Source organism: Athene noctua, chromosome 2 (assembly GCF_965140245.1).
Source record: "Athene noctua chromosome 2, bAthNoc1.hap1.1, whole genome shotgun sequence".
Lineage (NCBI taxonomy): Eukaryota > Metazoa > Chordata > Aves > Strigiformes > Strigidae > Athene > Athene noctua.
Genome location: NC_134038.1, coordinates 140,538,004 through 140,561,681, shown reverse-complemented (window position 1 = coordinate 140,561,681; position 23,678 = coordinate 140,538,004). Strand labels below are relative to the sequence as shown.

General features: G+C 39.8%; 1 protein-coding gene across 1 annotated transcript in view; it reads left to right on the top strand.

Annotated features, from left to right (window-relative positions):
• JAZF1 (JAZF zinc finger 1) overlaps nucleotides 1–23,678 on the top strand; it is a 200,496-nt gene that overhangs the window by 164,468 nt on the left and 12,350 nt on the right. The window contains exon 3 of the mRNA XM_074898083.1: nucleotides 4,974–5,170. Coding sequence (XP_074754184.1) covers nucleotides 4,974–5,170 — 197 coding nt within the window. The remainder of the gene's footprint in view (nucleotides 1–4,973; nucleotides 5,171–23,678) is intronic.

Genomic DNA, 23,678 nt, shown 5'->3' with positions numbered 1-23,678 from the left:
AACAGCTAACGCAGTTTCTATTATATTGCCACCTATATGGAAGGTTGTGCAACACTTTCCATTATAAGACTTTTTCAGTTGCCTATTATGTTGCCAACATTCAGCTGTTTGGGCTGAAATTTTCCATGCTGGGTGTCTCCTTCAGGCTGAATTTCTTGGGAAAGTTTCAATAAAAATACTTGAACCATTCCAGGGAATGAGAGGAGGGGGAAATACTATATTTTGCTCATGTTTATTAAAGTTGCTGCAAGCACTGAATTCAGAAATCATTGCACCTACGTGTTTTGGAGCAGGGAGTTGAATTATTAAGAAGGTGAAAGGGTGAGGAAATAAAAAATGGGGCTAGAAGAGATTTCTTTCTAAGGAATGGACTCCTCCCTAATGTTGTGAACCATCTGCAAGAAAGCACACAAACCCTATGCTTGTCAAAACAGGGTCAATGAATAGCTGGGAACGGAATGATTCCCCTTGTTCCACTGCGCCTACGTGGTATATTGAATTTGGAGAGAAAGGCTTATGAGGTGTAAACACAATCCTGTGCAACAGGGAAGATGACTAAAATCTGTGTAATGGTGGAACTAGAGGGGCAGGGTCATGGACTTAAGAGTAAGAGTGGAAAATAGCAGAGGTAGCTTTGCTCAACAAGGAGGTGGATGTGAAGATGGTGAGAGAGACCTACTGAGCAAGTAGATGGGATTTAACCTAAACAGCAGCAGCCTTTGTTAGTTACTGTTCATTTTCTGTTTCCCACACATCTTGTGCCTTTCAATGAGGCAGGGAAAATTGTATGCCAACATGTAATTTGGTGACCAGTATTCAACCTTAATTCCAGCATGTTTCATGTCTGAGCACTTGATGTTGCAACCATAATGTCCTTTCAACATGAAAATGAAAGCCTTAGTTGGAAATGTTATTCTATACCCATCATTAAAATGCTTATATTGTAAGCTTTGAAGAACACCACCATAGTTAGGCACAAGTATAATACTGCGTTTCAATTATTATAAAATACTGAAAAATGTTTTCTTTTAATCCATTTAGAAAAGTTTTGTTTTCAAAACCATAGCACTGCCAGTGCCTCAGCAAACACATATGGGACTTTTTGGACCTGAAAAAGTTAATTGCATAGTTGAGATATCAGGAACTGAACTTCTCAACATACTTGGCCTTCCGTTTCTCTCAGGTTCACCATGTAGACAACAAATGAAGTCTTGGAATATACCCAGCGTGCTTAGCCCAAATGGGAGCGAGTTAACAGGACAGGGAGAAGTTTCAGCTATAACTTCAAATTTTCCTGATTTTTATGGACTTCAACCAGACTGGTTATACCTCAATAATTTTTAACATTGTTATTTGTGGCTGAGTTTATTAAATAGCAGTGTTCATGCTGCTGCTTTTAATATCTCACACTTGAGGTTATCTTCCAAGTTTTCAAGGATTTATAATGTTGCCATAACATTTTCTTAAGAAATGAGGCTTCCCATCCAGAAGCAAGCATACATCATAGAACAAATTCCAAAAAGAGTGAATTAGATGTTTCCTAGTTAGAGGAGAGCAAATTTATACTGAATGCCCATTTTATTAAGATCCTTTTGCTTCTTTTTTTCTTGAATGAAATTGAGATTTCTATTTGGGAACTATTTTGTCAGTAATATCTGCACCCTTGTTTAGAGAAGAGAAATGTTCAACTGAGCTGTTACTATGGCTATCTGCTTTTTAAATATGAACTTCATAAAAATGCCATATCTGGGTTTGACATGATGTATTGTCTCTGTTCAAAGAAGATAAGCTGTCATGTCATATACCTATTAATGTCTGTAGATGGTGTGTTGACGTTACATATCATGGCAAAGATCCGCTTATTAATGCCTTCATGGTATGGATGGACAGGATACATTTTTTATTGCTCTGATGGTACTTAAAATTTTATGCCACAGTGGTTTTGAGGCTGTGTTAAAGTACACAAATCTCTTTTGAAAATGAGCTGAGTTTTTTATATCTAGGCCAATTTTTTCCTTGATATTTCACACAGATGCCTAAACCCCACCCTTTTTTTTTTTTTTTTTCTTTCTCCCTTGCCTGCACACCCCTTACTGTTCCACAAGAGCTGTTGTTCCTAAGAGGTCTCTGCGTAAGTGTAGTCAGGCCTGGTCTCACGGTCAGTAGAATCTACCCAGCTTCCACCCAAACAGCCCATGCGCTGCAAGCGGTAACAAAGTGCTGGGTTTCTATGGAGCCTAAACAAATAGTGATTCATATGTATTTAAACTGTTGGTTGAGACCCAGAGAAGAAACTGGACTGCCCTGCAGCACCATGTTGCAGATGCTGTGGCAGATGATATGTATTGCTGTGAAACCAAATACGACTCGATGGTCACATTCAGGGCAATTGTTGTGGTACTACAGTCTGCACAATCAGTTTGTCCAGCCAGCCTCTGGCCTGATCCTTCATACTATGGCAGGGTATAAACGGTTAACCAGGTGACTGGTGTGGCAGTATTCCTTCTGCTCCCTCTCCTCAGAGTCTGCTGCTTTTCCTTGAGAGCTAAAGGCAGATCTCCCAGTCCTCTGTTGGGCTCAGGATTGTCAGGGGTTGCTTCTGTGTCTTCTCATATGATAAGGAACATCAAGTAACACGACAGTTTGGTCACATAGCAAATATAGTTGTCTCAACAAGAATGTGGTAGTGGTGGATTGGCACCCACATAGCCACTTGCTTACTCACCCCACACCACTGACCGCAGCGGGATGAGGGAGGGAATAGGAACGAGAAAACTCGTGGGCTGAAATAAAGGGAATCACTTACCAAGTACTGTCACTGGCAAAATAGACTTGGCCTGGGGAATTTAACTTAATTTATTGACAACTAGCATAAATATTTAATTGCTGATTTGGGTGTTGGTTATTGAGAAACAAAAGAAAAACCCTAAAACATTTAGGCGGACAAAAGCCATCTTTCTTCCCCCTTTCCCAGGCTCACTTCATTCCAGACATCTCTCCTCCGCTGCTACCACTGCAGGTCACACTCGGTCCCTTCGATGAAGCAACAAGTGGTGCAGAAGTTGGGGTCAGGTTGTGGTAGTTTCTCTCTGCCACCCCTTGTTTGTCACTCTTGCCCTGTGATCTGGTGTTGGTCACTCACGGGCTGCAGTGCCTCTGGGGGTGTACTTGCTCTCCACCATGCAGCACCTCCTGCTCCTCTGACCTCATTAATCTCTCATTCCTTCTGATGTTTCCTCCTCTGTTCTTTCCTCCTCTCTCCCTCCAACATTTTCTACCCCTCCTTAAATATGTTTTCATTGAGGTGCCACCAGCTTCACTGATGGACTCAGCTGTGTCACATGGTGGGTCCGTTGCAGAGGTGGCTGAAACCAGCTGTGTCTGGCACAAGGCAGCCCCTGACCTCTTCTCGCCCTGCAGTCCCCTCCACTACCAAAACCTTGCCACCTACACCCAATACAACAATTCAGTATCTTCATTATTTCCTCCATGGACTTGTTCTCTGTGGTCGCTTCTATCCCCGAGTCTGCCTCATTCTCTTTCCTAGTCTCCTCTGAGAGTGTGACTATTGAAAGAAAGCCAGGTCACCCTTGCTTAGTCCAATACAAATAATTGCTGGTAATTTTTGTCATTCTGTTTCCTTACTGGACTGCAAATGTGAGTTTCTAGGTGACAGCTGGCTCTGAGGCAAGTACAGCATACTGGCTGCACCATGTTCTCACCTCTCTGAATGTGCCCTTCATGGTTTGCCAAGGTTGCAAGAGCTCATCATGTAAAGCTTGTGTCTTGGCTAAAACCTGGTTTACTCTGTCTAACCTGGTCAGACGAATGTCTGGGTGTAACTTCTTATTTTGTATCATATGCTAGCACGTATTATTTTATTCACTGACAGGCGTAGTTTATACTTTAGCATGAAGGACAGAGGACTGTATGGACGAGGTGATTTACTTTAGCCTGTCTTAGGAATCCTTCAAGATGGCTCCTTATGCAGTGGAGGGGAAAGAACAGATTAAAATACTGCTTGAATGCTAAGTGCATGAAGTCTGAGTTGCAGAGATCCCATTGTGGGGGAATCCCAGCAAGTGAGGGTTGATACAGGTGCCAGCAGTGATTCTCTGAATGTCAGCATAATGCAGTATCAGGTGTTCTGGTGTGACTGTGTAGGCACTTGGAATAAAAGTGGTCAGTTTTAAATTCAGTTGCTCTTTTTTGGAAGGAATAACAACAAAATGAAAAAATCTATATATTCCAAGTGAGAGATCTCACCCAAAAATGCACTGTTGGAATTACTGCACTACCAGTGCACATCTTGCATTGTGCTGGTGGAATTTCCTCTCAGCATCCCACAGAGATGAACCTTAAGTTGCATTAGGCCTTCAGCAGCAGGCACCAAAGCTCCACAGAGAGACCACATTTGGTTTTCAAGAGTTGAGAACTCCATTTTGAGGAATTGCAATTTAATTGCACATCATTTGTGTCAGGCAACATTGTCTAAAACCTTTAGAAAAAGAATGTGATTATCCTAAATTGGAAATGATGTATCTACACAATGTAATTCACACTATCCCTTTGACCTTCAGATTCACTACATTTGCCCCAAACATTTTTCTCTGTTACAGCTACTCAGCTACTTTTTCACAGAAGGATTGAGTGTAGTTATTATAGTATTGTGTGCAGTGGTGATCTCTGGTTGGAGTTTAAAAAAACTTGTGTGTTTGCACACGATACAAATGTCTAATGTAAGTTCTATTGAAATCAGAAGCAAATGGCCCAGATCTTGAACAATGGAATAAAGCTGTTGCTGGAAAAGTTTGTATTCTTGAAATATGTGTGTTGCAGGGGAACTTGTCATGGCTGAGTCTTGATGCTCCATTTGGTCACTGAGGGTGAAAAATACTTAATTGATCTTTACCTAAAACTTTCTTGCAGACAGTGTTTCAAGCCTCTCATCCTCATGGTTGTCCTTGTTCTAGATTTATGACTGATGCAGCTCGTCGTGAGCAGGAGTCTTTGAAGAAAAAGATTCAGCCGAAACTCTCTTTGACTTTGTCAAGCACAGTGTCCCGTGGGAATGTATCTACTCCACCTCGCCACAGCAGTGGAAGCCTTACTCCTCCAGTCACCCCTCCAATCACTCCCTCCTCTTCGTTTCGCAGTAGTACTCCTACAGGTAAGCCTCCATTGTTTGGTTTATCCCAAATAAATCAGCAGTTTTGCTACATGACATTTAGAGAACAATAGACATATCAAGGCACTGGGAAGAACCCCTAAAAACAAAACCAGAAGAGCTGTGGGCTCTTTTATTTGCATTTGGTTTGCAATCTCTAAAATGTGTTTGGGCATTTATTTCCAAACTCTTTGCTAAAGCAGAGAAGGACATTAACTTTATAAATTGCGTCTGAAATTATTACACAAAGAAACTAACCTTACCAAAAATGCCAAATGTGCAAAAGACCCCAATGTATCAGTAGGAGAGGCCTGCACATGGTACAGTGCCAGTTTAAAATACAAGTAAAAGTGATCAGGGTCTCACCCTGCCCCTTTACTTTTCTTCTTTTCTTTTTTTTGAGGGTGGGTTGAATTCATAGATAAATGAGTGGACAGAGAGGAATGTTCAGCTGCTATCATCATGTAGACATGACTTTCATTAGGAAACTATGTTCAAAAAAGGTAGTGTTAGAAAAAAGTGGTCTGTGTTTTCTTCACATGTAAGTATTCTGGTCGTTTTCCCAGGTATAAAATTCCTGGGATTTTTTTTGCACTGATTAGAGAAACTGAAAATTGCTTGCTGTGCTGAACCAGATCTCTAGGCCAAAGCCAGTCTGGTTTAAATTACATAGAGATCTTGTCAGATAATTCTGATATACTTCAGATTAAATACCAGTATTTCCTTCTGAAAAGCTAAATCTATTATGTTTTCTAATAAATAGGCTCGACATACTCTTCTTAACAGGGAACCACATGAGCATTCCTGCCTTGATTAAACTGTTATGCCGTGTGTTTTATATAAGCTATTTAATGTTTAGTATTAATGATTAAATGGAAAAGTTGTAGTGATCCTTGTGACACACTGTCTGGAAGTTCTGAAATTAATTGGTTGTTCGTATGTCCCTGGATATGGTGAGAACAGCTAAATGATAAAGTCCTAACGTAATTCAGAAGATTTTAGAAGATTTTTTTAAAGATTATCTCCTATTTGAAACAAACTGATTCATTTCCTTGACATCCTACAGATGTCAAGGAATTTCTGCTTTCTTTAGTTTTACTTTTTGTACAGCTCCTCCTAAGAAGGCTAATTCATGATGTGGTCAGGTAGTATAACTTTGCACATCTGTCAGGAACAATGGTTAGCGATGTACTCTTTGAAACATGTTTCATCAAATACTAAAGAAAAAAAGCCAGCATCTGTCTACTGAAATACTTTTATTTTTATTATTTTATCCTTTTCAAACTTTTTAAGTTACTCAGAATGTTGTTTTACCTGTAGTTAGGGAGAATCAACTTGGTTTGGCTAACCGAGTTTCTGGGAGTCCTGCCTGCCAGGTTATAAATAATACCAGCTTCCACTTTCTGCACCCTCTGTTCCAAGTTCCTTGTTGGAGCCCTGTTCCAAGTTCAGGGTTTGTAATAGCCTGGTAGCAAAAACCATATATTCTTTCTTGAAGATTTTTTTTTTTAATTAACTGTCAATTGAGTTGCATTTCAGCAACCTCCACCCAGAATTTCCATTTTTGACACAGGAGTTTTTCTGGACCTAAAATAAGCATTGAGATTCTTCTGATAACTACAGAATTTTTCCCAGTGTTTGCTTGGCATAGGATTTTGTTCTCCATGATGTTTCTGACTTATGTAGATGAGGTGCTCAGAGTCATGCCACGGCTGATTTTCTGTCAGTGCAGTACCTGCAGAGGGAGCCGAGGAGGGCCAGCAGACTAATTTTAGATAGACAGCTCACAGGTCTGTTATTGGCTGATGCAAGTCTTTTTCCCTCAAGTGCAAGTATATATGGCAATTGACTACCAAGGTGATAAAACCAAGGATAGTTAAGCAAGATCTATTTCACGGAAACAATTTAGAGTATGTAAATCGTCCTGCATTTCAGCCTCACAGTGCCTACACAACTTTCAAGCCCTACAGGCATACCCTCCACTGCATCCAGTGAGGATGAAGAATAATGCTGTATTCCTTCTGTGCGATCCTGTTTGATTTGTACTCCGAGCAAACTCTTGTTAACTCGTCTTTGAATACAGGTAAACATGTATGTTATGGTAACTTCAGAAAACAAAGAAGATGTTTTTCCTTAGGTTGCCTGAAAGGGTGTCATCTGGGTTGATGTTAAGTGTTTGTTATAATGCAGATATAATCATTGTTCTCATCCTCCTTTAGACCTATACTTTTGTCAAAAATAGAGTGGGATTGTTTTGACCCAGTCTATTCATCAAGAATTCAGAATGGCAGTTTCTCTTTTATTCTCTCCCATCTAAGTTGTTCGATACATCGTTAAGGCACCAGACTTCAGCAGCATGCCTGGCGTTACTGTTACCACGCAAGGTGTAACTCCAAGATGGTGCTGCTTTAGATGGCAGAGAAAGCATGCCTTACGGGCTGGTGAGCTGGCATACAAATATGCATGTCCCTCAGCAGAGAGTGTCTGTCTTCTGTGGCTGTTTGCTATTCATATTTGAGGTAGAAAGCAGAAACTTCACTAATCTTTTGGGTCCCAGTTTTCATGTAGTGTCCTCCCTTTAGGTAAGCTGCTTGTCTTGGCTTTCCTGGGTGTGTGGTAGTCTTATCTTGAGCGAAGCCAGCAGCTTCACCTCTGTGCATGTCCTTACAGCTAAGTCCAGCCATTTCCTGATGCTGTTAAGCTACTGTTGTCATTTTTCAGCAAAGCCTAATTTCATATAATGACGTCTCATCCGTGTATTGACCAGGCTCAAATCCACTTAGCTTGTGAAATTTGATAAGAAACAGTTCAAGGTGGTTTGGCTGCAGTGAATGTTTGTTAAGTTTTGCAGTAAAAATCCATGCCAAAAGACTACAGGCCAAATTCACAGACAGAGCTGAGCAGCTTCCAAGCTGACACCCGTACATGCTGCAAATGTTGCATGTGTATGTATAGCACCTTCTTCTGCATAAAAGGGATTATTCATTTAGAAACAGAAATATTCGGCAAAGAAGTGTGCTCTTTAAGGCTCTTCTCAGGTAATGAGGTAGACATGTATTTATCTGCAGACTCTGTATGTGTTAGTCCCCTGGAACGGCCTGTTTGTGGTTTTGGTGGGAAGTAGAAATGCAGCAGTTAATTTTCTGTACCTCCCCTCTGTTCCCTCAGGGGTGACTGGCATGTGCTCTCTGCTTACATTTGGCTTTTTGTTCCCTCTCCCATAACAAGTTTTCTCTTCTTAAGACCTGCATCCTCTAATGATTGTAGAGAGTTCACTTTAAAAATTTGTTCCAGTTTTGTTTTAACAATAGTGTCTCCCAGGAGACTTTGTTTAGTAGGCTTAAAGGCTCTTGTTAGAGTTCACAGGCAGGATTTAGCAAAAGAAATGGCTTCCATCAGCAATACAGACTCCTTAGGGTGATAGGGAAATATAGCTAAGTAGCACCAGCACATAGCTTATTTTGGAAAGACGCTAACAGTCTGCAAACATCGAAATATCTCTTCATTTAAGGAGTGCTCAATTAAGTCACAAAAACTTACGTTGCCTTTATTTTTAAATGTCAGTTTTAAACCCACAAAACTAATGAAGTCTAGTTATGGATAAAAATGGGGCTGACATAGCATCTTTAACATACGCTGTTAATTTTTTAAATGTTTTTCATACATCTGTGTGGCTCACAGATTAAATTTCCACTACTGACTTCCTGGCTTTTGACTAAGTCAGAGCATTGTCATTCCTTTGAAAACTATGGTATCTCGTCATGTTGAAAAGCTTTAGAAAAGATTCAGTGATAGTAATTCATTATTAAAATAACCTGGTCCCAATTTTAGTTACAAAAGTAATTCCTAGTAATGAATCTCAAGACTTTTAAAAAAATTTAAAAATTAAAAAATAAAGCCACTTTTACATTGAAGGAGTGTCAAAAATCATCTGAAACCACTGTTTTGTGTTTGCTTGGGTTTTTTCTTCCATATTTATGACTACTTTTTTTTTTTTTTTTTTAAATGATTCCAGGCCTGGGATAGTAAATTTCAGCCTGGAGTGAATTTTTGGCTTTCTTATAAATCCTAAAGCAAGAGTTTAATACTACCAACTGTTTTTTTAATGGCTCAATTCTAAGTCTTGCCCACCCCCCAGAAAAAAAGCTGGAATATTTGAAAACCTCATAATTAGCATTACATTTTGCTCTGAAGAAACTGGCTCTTAGGCCTCCTTTCCTGTTTATTTTTATTTTAATAGATTACAAGTTATAACATTTATGCTGTTTTAATGGGTTTATAGACCTACTTACTGCCTGATTGTGTTGGGCAGCGGATGGCAGCCAGTCCTGGCAGCGAGCATTGAGGATGCTATGGTTGGCTGGAACAGCTGTGGCCGTCTGTCAGTCCTTCCACTTGTAAAGGAGATGAAAGAGTGAAGTTTTCATGGGTGGTCATAGCTGACCCCATGAGAGAATTGGCAAGGCACGTTTTGATTCACAGCTGTCATTTAAGTAGGTGACTAACTATTGGTTTATCTTATTAATTAGGATAAATGCCTTTCTGGGGAGTCATATGTGTGCAGTCATTTTTGATTAACTGCATTTGAAAGATTTTACCTTTCCTTAATATGGCAAACTTCCTTGAAACTTCAACTAGACTATTCTCAGTATTTACAAAAGTGACCCCATTTTCTACCCACAGAAAATAGCTAACTTCTCAGTCTTTTTTTTTTTCTTTCTAGTAAAACATGAAAGTAAGAATTTATTTTAATTTGGAGTAAAAAATACTTTATAGGATTGGCCTTAACCTTTAAGGAATGTAAGATCTAAACAGTGATATTGTAATCAAGTATGCTTAAAATTTCAGTGCAGCAATATTTCAAGACCTTAAAAAAACCTATGACTGAGGCTTTCAAGTTAGTACTGTTGATGCAGAAACCATTACATTTACCACTGAGGATACTGAATGATGATGCGAGACGATCTACAGTAACTGAGTAGTTTTTAAGATATCTAGAGCATACTCCTAAACTGAAATCAAGACTGCTTTGTAGCTGTCAGTAATCCTAAAGCAGCACTGTTTCAGCCAATTAGAACATATCATGTGAAATGGGCCATTTTTTTCCTAAGAAATCATACTAGTGCTGAACCATGACTTTATATAATACGTGATTTAAAGACAGAAAGTGCAATTCAGTATATTTTCAGTCAAAAAAAGTCAGCCTTCACCAAGTATGTATTTACAGAGCCAAGTGTAATTAGAAATATTTTTGATACCTAGTGTGACTGCATTCTTAAGTATCTACAATGATTTTAAGTATGTTTGTGTTTGTTGTAAGTTTAGTTAACAAACTAAATTAGAGAGAATCATGCCCCATTTACATCATTAGGGAATATTCTCTAAGATTAAAATAGTGTCTATATAACCTTTTATTCAATAGATTAATAAATAGATTCTTATAATTCAGACTCTTAATCATTTCTCTTATTCAGCTGGATTTTGTTCAGGATTTCAGTGCAACTACTGGCAAAACAGTGACCAAAAAATTACAGCTTTTGTTAACGAGAGCTCTTGCTACTGATGAAAAAATTTAGAGCTTCATTGTTCCCTCTATGGGTGACTAATTTACAGGGAAGGAAAGTCTGTGTATTACAACTAAAGATCTCCTTTCTGCCTTGCCAAAGGCAGTGGGACTCAGAAATGAATCTGTAAGGATCCACCTTGCTTCTGGTCCATTAAGGACTTGTCTGTTGTGGGAACTCCGGTTTTGGGAAGCAGAGCACTGTCTGGCAGTTTGAGTTTTCCCAGTAAACCTTGTTATCTCAAGTAATGTTATCTCACGATAACATATCTTTCCTATCATTCTGCTGTACAGCATTTGCCTTCATGAATAACTCATGAAGGGATCCCAAGGGCCTTCTCTTGGGTCTATTCCCTTTTCTTTTCCAAGACTGCAAAAGTTAAAAGAAAAGCATCCATTGTTTGCTGGTAATAGTAATCAAAAACACAATAGTAACCAGCCATTGGAATTGGGCAATGAAACAGAGTAACAGGCATGCCGGAAATCAATATGGTTTAAATTCTAAATGTGTGTTTAATTTTTATCACTTCAAGTTCTTTAAAAAATGTGTTGTCTTGTAATGCAAGAGCTCATTCCCCTTCATAGGTATCAAAGCAGCTAACTTTTCAGTACAGTTTCCATATGTTATGCTTTCAACAATGAAGTAATCATATGACGCAGAGTGCTATAGCAGCATGTTAAACAGAATCCAGCAAGAAAAAGAGGTCTACTCAGCTAAGCTACTTCGTAAGTTTAAAGTGGACAGTAGAAATGTAAAATAACAGAATGTGTCCCCTCCACAAATTAATTGAGGACTGAAAGAAGAAATAGGTGCTCAAACCTTTTTTCTTTGTGGATGTGCTATTAATACAGAGCCAAATGAATCTGAATTAGTAGCAGAACTGCTGTTTATATCAGAATATGTTTGGCTTCTGTCAGCAGGTGGCATTTCTGAACGCTGTGTTAGGTTGAATCAGAGTAGACTGTGAACCACTGAATCCACTATTCATTTGATAATCTGCAACAGCTTTTTCTTTGGACAACGCAGATTGGCTCAGTACTGCTCTGGCTAGTGAGAGCTTGTTCTTTTTATGGTGGGTTTCTTTTTTTAAGGCTGGTAGACTACAAAATAATTCTTCAATTAAGGTTTCAAAGGTGCTTGAAATTAGACGGGATTCAGGACAAGTCGGTGGAAACAAGTACATGTTGACGGCTTTTTGAAAATCATGCTACAAATTCAGGTCACGTGCACTTAAGCACATGATTAATTTTAAGCAGCTGATACTGAGGAGGTGAATGCCTGACTTTGAACACATAACAAGTGTTCTGTCAGACTGCAATGAAGTATACTGCACTTGCAGAGCTGCAAGCTCAAGAATTTATGTATGCACAAAAGCTTAACTTTAGCCATTCGCTTCAAAAACGCTTTACCTGCATTAGTGTATTGTAAATGCTCAGGTTTAATTATTACACCTTATGTTAATGTAGTATAGTATCATACAGATGTAATTGAAAAAAATAATGAAAAATAGCAATATGAGATGAAATCCCAGGGCTGTTTTATTAAATCGGTGCTGAGAAGTGGGCTGAGAGTGCTACATTTTTGTGTGTTTGACTTATGGGGTGTCTAGCGTAGTAAAGCACGAATCAACCAAGTTCTCCTGCAGCTTGAAAAAACTCACTTTCAGAGGTCTGAGGAACCATCTCATTAGTTGTTCAGATTGACAGAACTTTCTACTTGCTTAATTGCCTGTTCAGAGACTGAAGAACCTGTATGCTATGTTTTTATTAAAAATTAGATATACAGACCCACTCTTGTATAAACAGTATGGGCAAATAACTCAGCCGTACTTCACAAAATGAAGACTAAATTCTCCAACATAATGAAAGTTTGTCTGAATGCATTCAATATTTCAGGCCTACAAGGTATGATAAAATCTATGATAAAATATCTTGAGGCAACTGTATTGTGGTCTGTGGCAAAACTTCCCTCTGAGGGACTTCACTGGTGCCAGGATTTCACATTTCCGTGCAGATGACGAAAGAGAACTTTCTTTATAATTACTGGAGCCAAAATGGTTCCGTCTAATTGCAGGTTTGGGAGCCTATATTAATCCTGCACGCTAATTAATATATACATATGTTTGCCCAGCATTTAGCAGTCTGAGGCACCTATTCTAACAGAGCCTTATGGGTGTTCTTGTAAAAAATAAACACATAAATAATAATTTAAAAAATAATGCATGGCATTGTGCAAAACAGTTGATCAACATATGAGTTAACTATAATACATGGCATGAGATTTTAACATGAGCTTTTGGCTGAGGTCGTGACTTGAGCATGAATAAGTAAAATCTGTGGTAGTTTCTAGTTTCTGCCTTAAGGAATAAAGCTATGGTAGGAGGTTTCCAAAAACAATGAAAAATAATAAGTGCAATTATTTCCTATAGGGGTTTTCTTAGCACAGGTGGGATTTGTTCCCAGCAACAGCTAAAAGATGTTTTTTCAGAGCTAGATGCCACATTCCCCTTCTAGGGAGCCAGGCTTTGACCTCACACATGTTCAGCTCTTTCTTCCAGTAATCCAGAGTGAAAAATGCTCAAGTGCTCATCATTGTGCTTGCCTAAGTGCTTCAGAAATGGACCTCGCTTCCCTAGCAGTCACCTGCTGTCAGGTGGCCATCCAGGTTCCTTAGAGAGGCAAGAGCATGTATTATATTGGCTACTCACAGACAAAACTAAACCAAAGCAAACCAAAAGAATTAAATTCCTGCACAAATTGGTGGCTCAGTGATTTCCAAGTACACCTAGATTGTAAGGAAGTAACTGTATCTTGATGTCCTGAAGCAGTTGGAGGTCCCTCTCCTGCTGAGGGACCACCAGCAGACTGCTATGACTCTTGTTGCTCCTATTCTCTTCATGAGTTTTCTGATAAAGCAGTGACAATAAGTAAAAGTAACTTCCAGTGATGGTTTAATGTCTCATATTTACTGTTGGAGATAAATAATAACGTCTTGTTGCAGTGCAGAGGGAGCTCTAGCCCCCAAGTGTTGCAGAGGGTCAAGGGTCAGAAGGGGATGTGGAATGGGTGTGCAGAAAAGAAATCTAAACAGGACAAGTGTTTACAGACAGAACTTTTCTATTTGTTACTTCATTATTATCTTTGATCTACCAAAAAGCATCCTGATTTTCCTCCTTTGTATCAGTTTGTTACATGACATTTATTGAAGTCTAGCTGTGTGATTACCTGGGAACCTGCTCTGCAGTTTGGCTGGACCCTAAAAGAAGGATAAGAGTTGGCCCAGGCTTGATGACCATTTCTTTTACAAGGGAGACCATGGTGTCCTTTTTTTTGTCTCCTAGGCAAAACCGGAGTCTTTAAGGACTCTGCAAACCCCAGCCTTCGTTTGCTTTACGGGACTTATCTGGTTTGTTTTACAGTGGCTTTGGGACTCCCCAAAGGCCACCTCTTGCAGTGCAGATGGACCAGGTGAGTGTCAGTTAAGTGTTTGCAAGGAGCACAGGGCCCCAGGCACGTGACTACAGTTATTTCAAAGTCCTGTAACTTTGGGGTACAGATCCTATTTCTGCAGGGCTGTGCTAGACTAGGCAACACAACCCATGAGAAGTTTACTCTTTTGGAGATTTGGGATCCCCACTGATTCAAGGCCATAACCTTGTAAAGATGGAGTAAAACAATGAGGTTTCTCCTGTAACTGACCTTTTCTATGGTTTTCACAAGGACACATACTATGATAACGTCCCCTGCTTAGTCCTTTTTTTAACTTCATCCTAAACTAACTTACAACCTATCTTCAGAAAGTTCTATACTACATTCACAAAATGAAATTATTTTAAAGTGGTGCTTATAACAATTGAAATTACTTTTGAAGTTAAAAGGCCATTTGTAAGTGTATATAGGGGAAAGTAAGACTGAGGTAAAAATAGCTGATAAAGGAAAATAGGGCTGTGCTGAGAGGGAAAAATGCATGATTTTTTTTTTCACAATTCTTCTCATAGCTTTCCTGCATTTTCTGTTTTTCTTCCTTTTGCTGCTTTATGGGTGCATTTCCCTTATAATTCTGTTAAATTTCTCATTTGCTTCTTAACTTGGCAGTAAAAATGTGTTGAGTCCAGTTTACTATAAAAATATGTTCTGGGAAGATTGACTCGGTTGCCGGATTTTGTGCTTTCCAGTAGAGCTCTGAATCTTGCCAGGGGAGAAGGCACATCAAAAATTTAACACTGTATCTTATTTATCTCATCTCATTCTCTACAGGTAGCTTTACACGTAACCTCCAATTTGTTGTACTTCATCTTCCCAGCCTCTTCAGAGCATTCTTGTTTGATACAGACATAAATTGCACCGACAACTGTAAAGCTACTGTGCTGTAGAATTGTATTTTAGTGGCACATACCTGTAATTAATTGTATGGGAATTTTCACAGTACTCTCCCCAAGGAACAATTTCATTGAAAAGTAACCGAGTTGTCTAGACTATGGCAACTCATAAAATCATCACTAGTTTTGGTTTTTGAGCTACAAAGCAGCAATAGAAACATGGCTTGTAGATTTAAAGTACTTCCAAGCACAGGAACTGTTTTATAATCCCCATCGTAGTAGTCTAACCTGGCAAACCATTTTTGGGGTCGAGAACAAAAAAATGTACAGTAAGCTTAAGGTAAAGATTATCTCTGTGTTAATTTGTGATGGGTTTTTTTGGTGTAGAAGCACACCCACTGTACGTGGACCTTTCTTCTTCCAAATGTGCAAAAAATAGACATTTTGTAGAAGGCATATTGTGCCTGCCTTTCACAGCTTGTGGCATAACTGGTTTAACGTAGGAATTGCTTGACACTCAAAAAGGAACTTCAGTGATTCTGGGCAACAATGATGGCATTCATGTTTGTGTGTTTATACTGCAAGGGCCAATTGGTGGAAGGATTTTTATTTTTATTTTTTACTATTTAGCTTTATAAGTAATCTGCTAATTACTAACTGAAAATTACTAACTGAAAGCATAAATGTTTTTCAGAAAGTTGGAAACTGTAGTTGGGCACATGGAACTTTTAGGTGCTTATTTAGATTGTGTATATGTACATCTATATATAAAAAATATTACATTGCAAGATTGAACGGGATTTATTTGTACCATTGTAGTGCCTTGAGAACTGAAAAAATCACTCTAGCTGCACTAGTGCTCTATGTCTGCATACTGAAAGCAGTTACGGTTTTCAAAGAGTTTTTACAGTGCCTAGCAGAAAAAAAAGCATACTTATGTAGGCCAGCACTTCAGTGTGCTGAAGATGGTGAAACTTAAGCAAACGTTTGAGTTTTCCTTGCACTGTAGCCAAAGCAAATCAGAAGTAGAAAAAAGCAAGGACTAACGTACCATTTCACACGATGACTTAAAACACAGAGAGGTTTATTTCACAGGGGAAATGGTGTATTGTGAGTCGGTGGTAGCCGCCAGTACATGATCATCAAAATTCTGTAAATTCTAGAAAAAGAGGGTTGTTTATAGCTCTTGTGTATTACCAAGTGAGCTAAAGGCTATGAAACATTTGCTGACCCACAGAACTACATATTCTCTTGTCTTTTTAGCACTTGTGGCCTGGCAGATGAAAGACACCAACTTAATTCTTGCTGAAGATGATGGTTGGTGCTTTGTCTGTGCTAGCATAGACTCCCTCTTGCAAGATTTTTCCATATATAGTCAGACAGCATCTTTCATGGCAGTTTCTCAGCACTTCTGCCTCTAATGCCAAAGGATACAAGAAGCCAGGGAGCAATGGAAAATACCAACCTGAAAAGTACTTTCATTTCAACTTCAGCCCAGTGATACTTCATCTGGAACAACTCACACCTGCTAGCATATGTTTTGTACACCTGATCGAAACAGAGATAGCCTCAAAGAAAGGTTTGTGACAGCATATCAGGCACAGTGCAGATCTTATTTGTCGGAATCTTTGTTTTAAAAAAGAGAGGGGACATGACTCCCCACTAAATGTGTTCTTATGTTTGGGTGTTAAAAATGCATTTCTTTCTCAGAAACACAAAGTACGATTAATTAAAAAACATAGCAGATCTTTCCCACAGGTTTTGTGTGTAGGCGGGATGATAAAAGCCTCATTTCTGGCTCAGTAATCAATAGGCATCTTTACTGGTACTTCTGAGTACTGTCATTAAGGCGATCTTTCAAATTATGCTGATGCAGTTTCTTAAATCTAAATGGTCAGAGCATTTATATCAGGTAAAGAGAAGCGTTAAGTATATTTTCGTGCAAAATAATCCTCCCGCCTTTCAGTGCATTGACGTGGAGAATCTGCCATTGCCTCCCTCATTGCTGATCAGGGCTTTGTAACCCTCCTGGGGCTCATAAGCATGAAATTCCCTTGGCCCAAAGCTCCTGAAAGAGCACTGAGCTGCCCTGGGGCTCTACAGCTCCGCCGCACCCTGGTCCTCCATGGGCAGCCTGCCACAGGATCCCTTTGGCATGGTTCAGCCTGTTCACACGTGAGGGTCTAAGGTCCGGCCCAGAAGCATCTTGGAAATCCCCACGTAGCTGAATCCCGCTGAAACGAGCGGCGCTCCTCGTGTAGCGAGCGCTGCCTGCACAGCGGTAGCGCTTCCTTGGATTGGAGCCTGGCCGTTGCTCGGTGCATCCTTGCTGGGTTTGTGCGCTGAGGAAGGCAAAGCACACGGCAGTCAGGGTGGGTAAGGACTGCGTGCATTAGCAGGTTTATGGCCTGCACTGTAAGTGGCTGAATAGCTTTTGTACAGCTGTAAAGCATGTTTAACCCAATGTTATAAAACACGTCTCAAATGTATTTTCATAGCTTCATAAACTGTAGTTCATTTATGTAGGTACTTTTTGTTGTAATCCTTTATCTTAAACATGAAACTGTTTCCTGATACCTTTTCTATTTTCATCTTCTTTTTTTATGAAAAAAGGGGGAAAGAAGAAAAAAGAAAAACTGCCTTTTTGTTATATGCATCAGAAGAGTCCTTAAGTACAGTAATAGTGCCCTGAACTTGTATTTTTGTATTTCTAACCTCAGAATGCAGGCCTAGCAACTAAAAAGCCAAAATAACATTAATTATGGCTGTTCTTCACTGTGGTTTTTGGAGTATAAGTTTGGAACAGATGTTTGGGGGGAGAGGAGGGGGGAGGAAGGATGGATTGTTTCTTTTTCTCAGCCCCAACTGGTTTTAATTCTTTCTTGAACATTTTGAGAATATCTTTAAACATTTGCCAGAGTTCAATTAACATCCTGTGACTAAAGGTGGAAAATGTCCTACTTTGTTTTTCTTCAAACATATACCTGCTCTTGCTGCTTATGCCAAAGCCAGAGAAAGAAAGGATTCCAGCTGGCATAGGTTTTATTACTGTTACATTAATTTGCAGGTTAAGCCTCAAGTTGGGAGGGGTCTGCTGGATTGATTTATTTATTTACTTTTTTTATTTTCATGATTTTAAAAAAGTGCCATGTAAAACACTGCCGTTTAATTGCAGGAAGGTTATGCTCTTTTTTGGCGGGTGTTTAACAGCTTATTCTTGTTTACATGAAGTTGTAGAAATCTAGTTTTAAAATATGTTTAAAGTAGAGATTGTGTTCTTGGGTTTATCATGTTTTTCCTGTACTGTGTATAAACAGAAGATTGTACATTATTGAAAGCCCTTTTTTGTGGAAAACAGGATTGGGAAAAAAAGTTTATATAAGAATGCAAAATAACTTCCCGAGACTATTGGCGCAGTGTGACCATAAAACCTCAACAGCACATTGTGCAGTGACATTATAACAATTTGCTTTAGCACCTCTGCAGCGTTCTCAGAAAGTCCTGTTCTACAAAACACATGCCGTGGTATCGGTTGACTGTTTTTTCCAGAATCAGTTCTTTACATGCATGTTTTTGTGATTAGTTGCTGTTTCACAAGTGTTTGGAAGTGGAGAAATTTTTTTTTCTTATTTAGCTTATTACATTTATATTTTATTTGCATACATTTATACATTGTACAATTGTAGCATATCTGCTTATATAGGTGTGCAAACACCTTTTAGTGGATTTATAATCTCTGGATTGGGATTTTCTGTGTTTTAGTTTTAAAGACTGTTCTTTGATAACAAGATACAGATACAGATATATCAAGATAGAAAATGGCACACAATTGCTCCTAAGGCCAGATAGACTCCTGTTACTCCACCACTACCTATATTGGTTCTCAAAGTCTGTTTCTTTCAACCTGAGTATTATTAGTTCTGTTTCTCCTGTAGCCCAAAATGATGAGCAGATCTCATGTGTAAATAGTTCCCAATTTTACTGACAGCGAATAAGAATATAAAATACTAATGTCATACTAATAACACTTTAAATAAAAACCTTTATGTTTATTTTATACCTTTATCATTTTTATCTTTGCCTCCAGGATTTCTGGTTGATTTCCCATATAGCCTAGCTCAGCTGAAATAATTTCAGTTCTGTGTTTTACTTACAGAATCTAGAAGTGTCTGCATGCTTTCTGAAAATACATCTTCAGTCACTTAAAATTCATCATGAGTTTACCCTGAGCATTTAAATGAAAACTAAAGGTGATTTGAAATGGTGGAATCCTCCTATCTACCATTTTGTTTAAAACACAAAGGTTATCCATGGGTTGGGTGCATAACTATTTACAGGTTTGTCCTCTTTGAGGTACCACCTTCCAAAATAGCTGTGTAAAGTATCTTTCCAGACTGTCTGGGTGACTGTCCAAGTTATAGTTGCCCTTCTTGTGGCAACTGTGAGAGAGGGTAGAGGATGCCCAGAAACTTCTACCTATATCCTTACTTGCTTAAATGCTCCCTCCTTCAGTACAGCAGACCCTACTGGCTGAAAAATACTGTTCAAATGATGCAAACTAGAAATAGGGTTTTTTCTGGCCTAACTTATTTTCTCTAGTGCTTTTAAGTACCTTGTACTTAAAATGAATGTTAAAACCCATATTGCTCTTTGTATTTGAATCCATATTCAGATCATTACATGAGGTACATTTTTTAAATTCTCTTGGTGCTTATTTGCTAACCAAGCCTTGCTTCAGCCAGAGACAATAGAAAAGTAGTTCTTCTGAGTAGTAATAATTCCTAAACAGCTCATTATTTAGCACTTGATACTTGAGCTGGACTAGGAGAGAACTGTGAGGAGGGGTGGTTTCTCCAGAAGACATTTTCTGGCCAAATCCTGCTCTGACTAGTGTCACGAGGAAGAGGGGGTTGCTGGCAGCGGTGACGGCTGAAGTGCAGGAGGAGGGACGTGCTCCTGGCACGAGCATGTGTGAGCGCAGCCCGGCAGCGGCCGCCACAGACCACACAGCCCGTAGGACCCGCTGCGCGGGGGCTGGCAGCGGCCAGCAGGACATGCCCTGTGCCACCCCCCTGCTTGGCACAAGGGCCAACTCAATAATAAGTTGTAATTGCTATTTTGATGTCTCTTTCGTGATCGTGCAGAGGGATGGAGGTCTTTGCCAGCCTTGGCAAGTGCCCATTTGACAAACCATAACCATCTCAAGCAGCTCCCTCGAGTGACAGCAGAGCTGCCAAGCATTCAGTTGGCTTTGAGAACAGATTTGCCTCTTCACTCCCAGGAAGGAGGTTCAGAGATATTTACTGGGGTGAGAGAGAAAACTTTTAATTGTGTGTGCCTGTGCACGTTGCCTGAAGAAAGGCCTTCACCAGGGTGAACCTAGTGTTCTCTTTATGTAGGTGCTTAATCTGAACACTGGAATTGCACTTGCAGTCTAAGATACCAGTGTCCATAGCACTACGCAGCACTCTGTTGACACTACCCTGGGTTTTCTTATATACATGTTTACATCATCTTCATGGACATGAATGCTAAAAAGTATTTTTGAAAATACAAGAAATTAATATGAATGGACCTTTCACAAAGGCTGAAAAATGCTGTCTGTCCTCAGAGTCCCCTGCCCCCCCTGCCCCCAAAACAAGCAAGAAAGCAAAGGAAAAACCCAGACTTAGTCTGTTTGGATGACCACTCTCTGAAATTTGTTGCCTGAGTTTGCAGGGCCAATGCATTGTGCCACCCATACCAACTTGCAGCTGACGGAATCCTGCTACAACTTCTAGACTAAAGACTTGCATAGCAACCATGACGCATGTTATAACTGTTTTGTATTTCATTGCCCCTAGCATTTCTTTCCTGTGCTTTATATAAAGGAAGAGTATTTCATTTTGAATGACTTATATGTCTTTAGATCAGCAATGAGTATCAGCTGTAGGAACATTCTCCCTGCTGGTGAGCGTGGAGGAGACTGTGTGCATCCATGGGCACAGAGGGAAGAAGTTTGACAAATCCATAAATGTGCTTTAGTGTTAGACCAAAAGACACATAATATTAATAATTCACTTTTTTTTTATCAAGGAAGCTGTCACAGTATATGGGAATCCAAACTTCTTAACATAAGTGCTCTCATAAAACCGTTTCTATGAAATACAAACTGTAAGTCCTGCACGGGACAAAGTGTGAAGCTGAATTTTTATGAGAGATCATTGGAATTACCATGAACTTTCAGTGACACTAGCAATGTTGGTTCCCACTGTAGTAAGCTATTTGCTCATAGCTATTCATTGCATACTTAAATGTGTGCTTTCTGGTCATGGAAACAATTGGCAAGGATATTTTGGGTTTGTTTTTCTTCCTGGGAGAAGGGAAGAACTCGTAATGTTCTTCATCAGAGGTCAAGATAGATTGTATTCATCGTAATGGCACACACAACTTGTGCTGGTTTTAATCAGCTCTGTCTTTTTTGTATTTTGAGGCACAGTATAGAAGTCTTTAGATTTAAAAAGTGACATAACTACAAATGATGTGCACCTGCTTAGAACCAAGATTCGCTTGAAGTTGAGGGAAAAAATCCTTTGTGAATCTCATGGTGGGATGAATTCTTCCATGCAAAAGGCAGAATTTGTCTTGGCTACAGTGGTGTGAATACCAAGTAAACCCCAGAAAATTCAAAGATAAGGCTCTAGATTTTCAGCAGTGTAGCTAGGACAGTCTGTTTCAGAATGTCAAATGATTAACTCTCTGCAAAATATTTCTGAGCTATTTAAATTACTGAATTTACCTACCAGAAAAGAGAAGACGTAGTGAATGGGCATTCAAGAGGTGAGGTCTTTGCTGTAGGATTAAGTGATGTTCTCACTGATTTTGATAGGAAAACTGACTGGAAGAAGAGGTAGAACAACTCTTTATGGTGCAACTTTGCTTTTCATCACTCTGCAAAGACTTCTTACCACACAGGCACTAATCATAAACCCTTTTTGTGCATGTGTTTACTTTTGGCAAATAAACTGCTGTGATGCACACAGCCTTCTTGTTTGTCATGGGTTGTGTTTAAATGCAGCGTAAAAATTAAGATAAATAACTTGCTGGAATATTTCATGACCCTGTATGTTTTCTGTCTTTTCACAACTAGTAATTTTATGTAATACAGGGCTCCGGTATGGCATACTACATGAGCTGTGCCTAGTGGTGTCCACCTCAAGTCCATCTCCACCAGTGGAGTCCACCTCTTTGAGGAGCAGTGGCATTTGTCTCAGCATGGAAAATTCCAGGGAAAACAAAACATAACAAACTAGCATGATTTCCTTGCTTTTGTTTTGTTTTCCTTCATTTTTTAATCTGCTGGGTGCAGCACAGATGAAGTGAGCCTTTTGGGCAAAGCCGCTGGAGTGAGGAGAGGGAAGATGGCTTTGTGGGCCAGGATGGAGGGAATATTGTATGCGAGGGCGGGGGCAATATTATGAAGATGTTACTGAATCATTTGGGCAATGAAGCAATGAGTTTACATTAGGCTGAGGTAGAACCATGTAGGGTCTCTGAATGAAAGCCAGATGATGAAACTTGATATGGTAAAAAAGCAACGAGCTAGCAAGGAGCCTCAGAAAGGGCCTTGCCAGAGGAGAGAGGTGCTGTTGTGGAACTAGTATTTAGTCATGGTAATATTGTGTATTTGTACTTGCTGAAAGCATGTTCTTCTATGTAAGCTTTCCCCTCCAGATTCTTACTTTACCTTAGAGAAATGTGTGTTGTTGCGTTTCGGGGGGAGTTTTTTGTTATTCAGGCTCCTGAAGCATAATTCTGGTATTTTTCCTTTGAGTACCGAGGGGGGGGGGGGGGGGGGGGAAATGATCAGTCTGCCTTCCAAGCATGATGAGAAACGGTAAGGCCATTAGCACATGCGCTACAGGAACGTAGCTTGGTCCCCCAGAAGGGCAGCGTGCCCCAGCAGAGCGTCCTGTTTTCCATGTGCATGGCAACGTCCAAGTGGAGATCAGTGAGCCAGCTCTCTTGGAGCTCTCCTAAGAGTTATTGCAAATGCTTGTCCAAGTCACGCACTTGTTACACCCTGGAACAGGCCATAGGTTAGATGCAAAGGTGCTTTTTTTTTTTTTTTCCTTTAAAAAAGTAAATATTTACAATTATTATTGTGAAACACCAAGTTTTAAAACAAAGAAAGCAAGCAAGCTGTATCTTGATCAAAGTGCGCTGCTGTGCGCTTCCCCTTGAGCGCACTGCTGGTACCCTGGCAAGCTGCCCGAAGGAGCCAGCGGCAGCCGGCGCCTCGGGTTGCAGTTTGTACACCTGACGTGTAGCTAAGGGCCAGGGACTCCTGCTCGGCGTGGGAACAGCTTCTCCAAACCACCGTCCTCGGCCTTACAGTACTTAATTAAAATACCTCATCGAGGGGCTGTTTATTATGGCAGCGCCAACCTGTGTGTTGTGCGTTTTGTTCCCCCCCCCCTCTAATGTGTTGCACGCAATCATTGAGGCACCGCACGGGCTGCTGCTCTTAGACACTGACAACTGAGGAAATTAAATTCTGGGGCGGAATCAGTTAAAAGCCTGACTAAATCAGTGTTGTTTTTCTATGGCAACTGAAACAACATAATTATTTAAAGGATAATTTTTTATT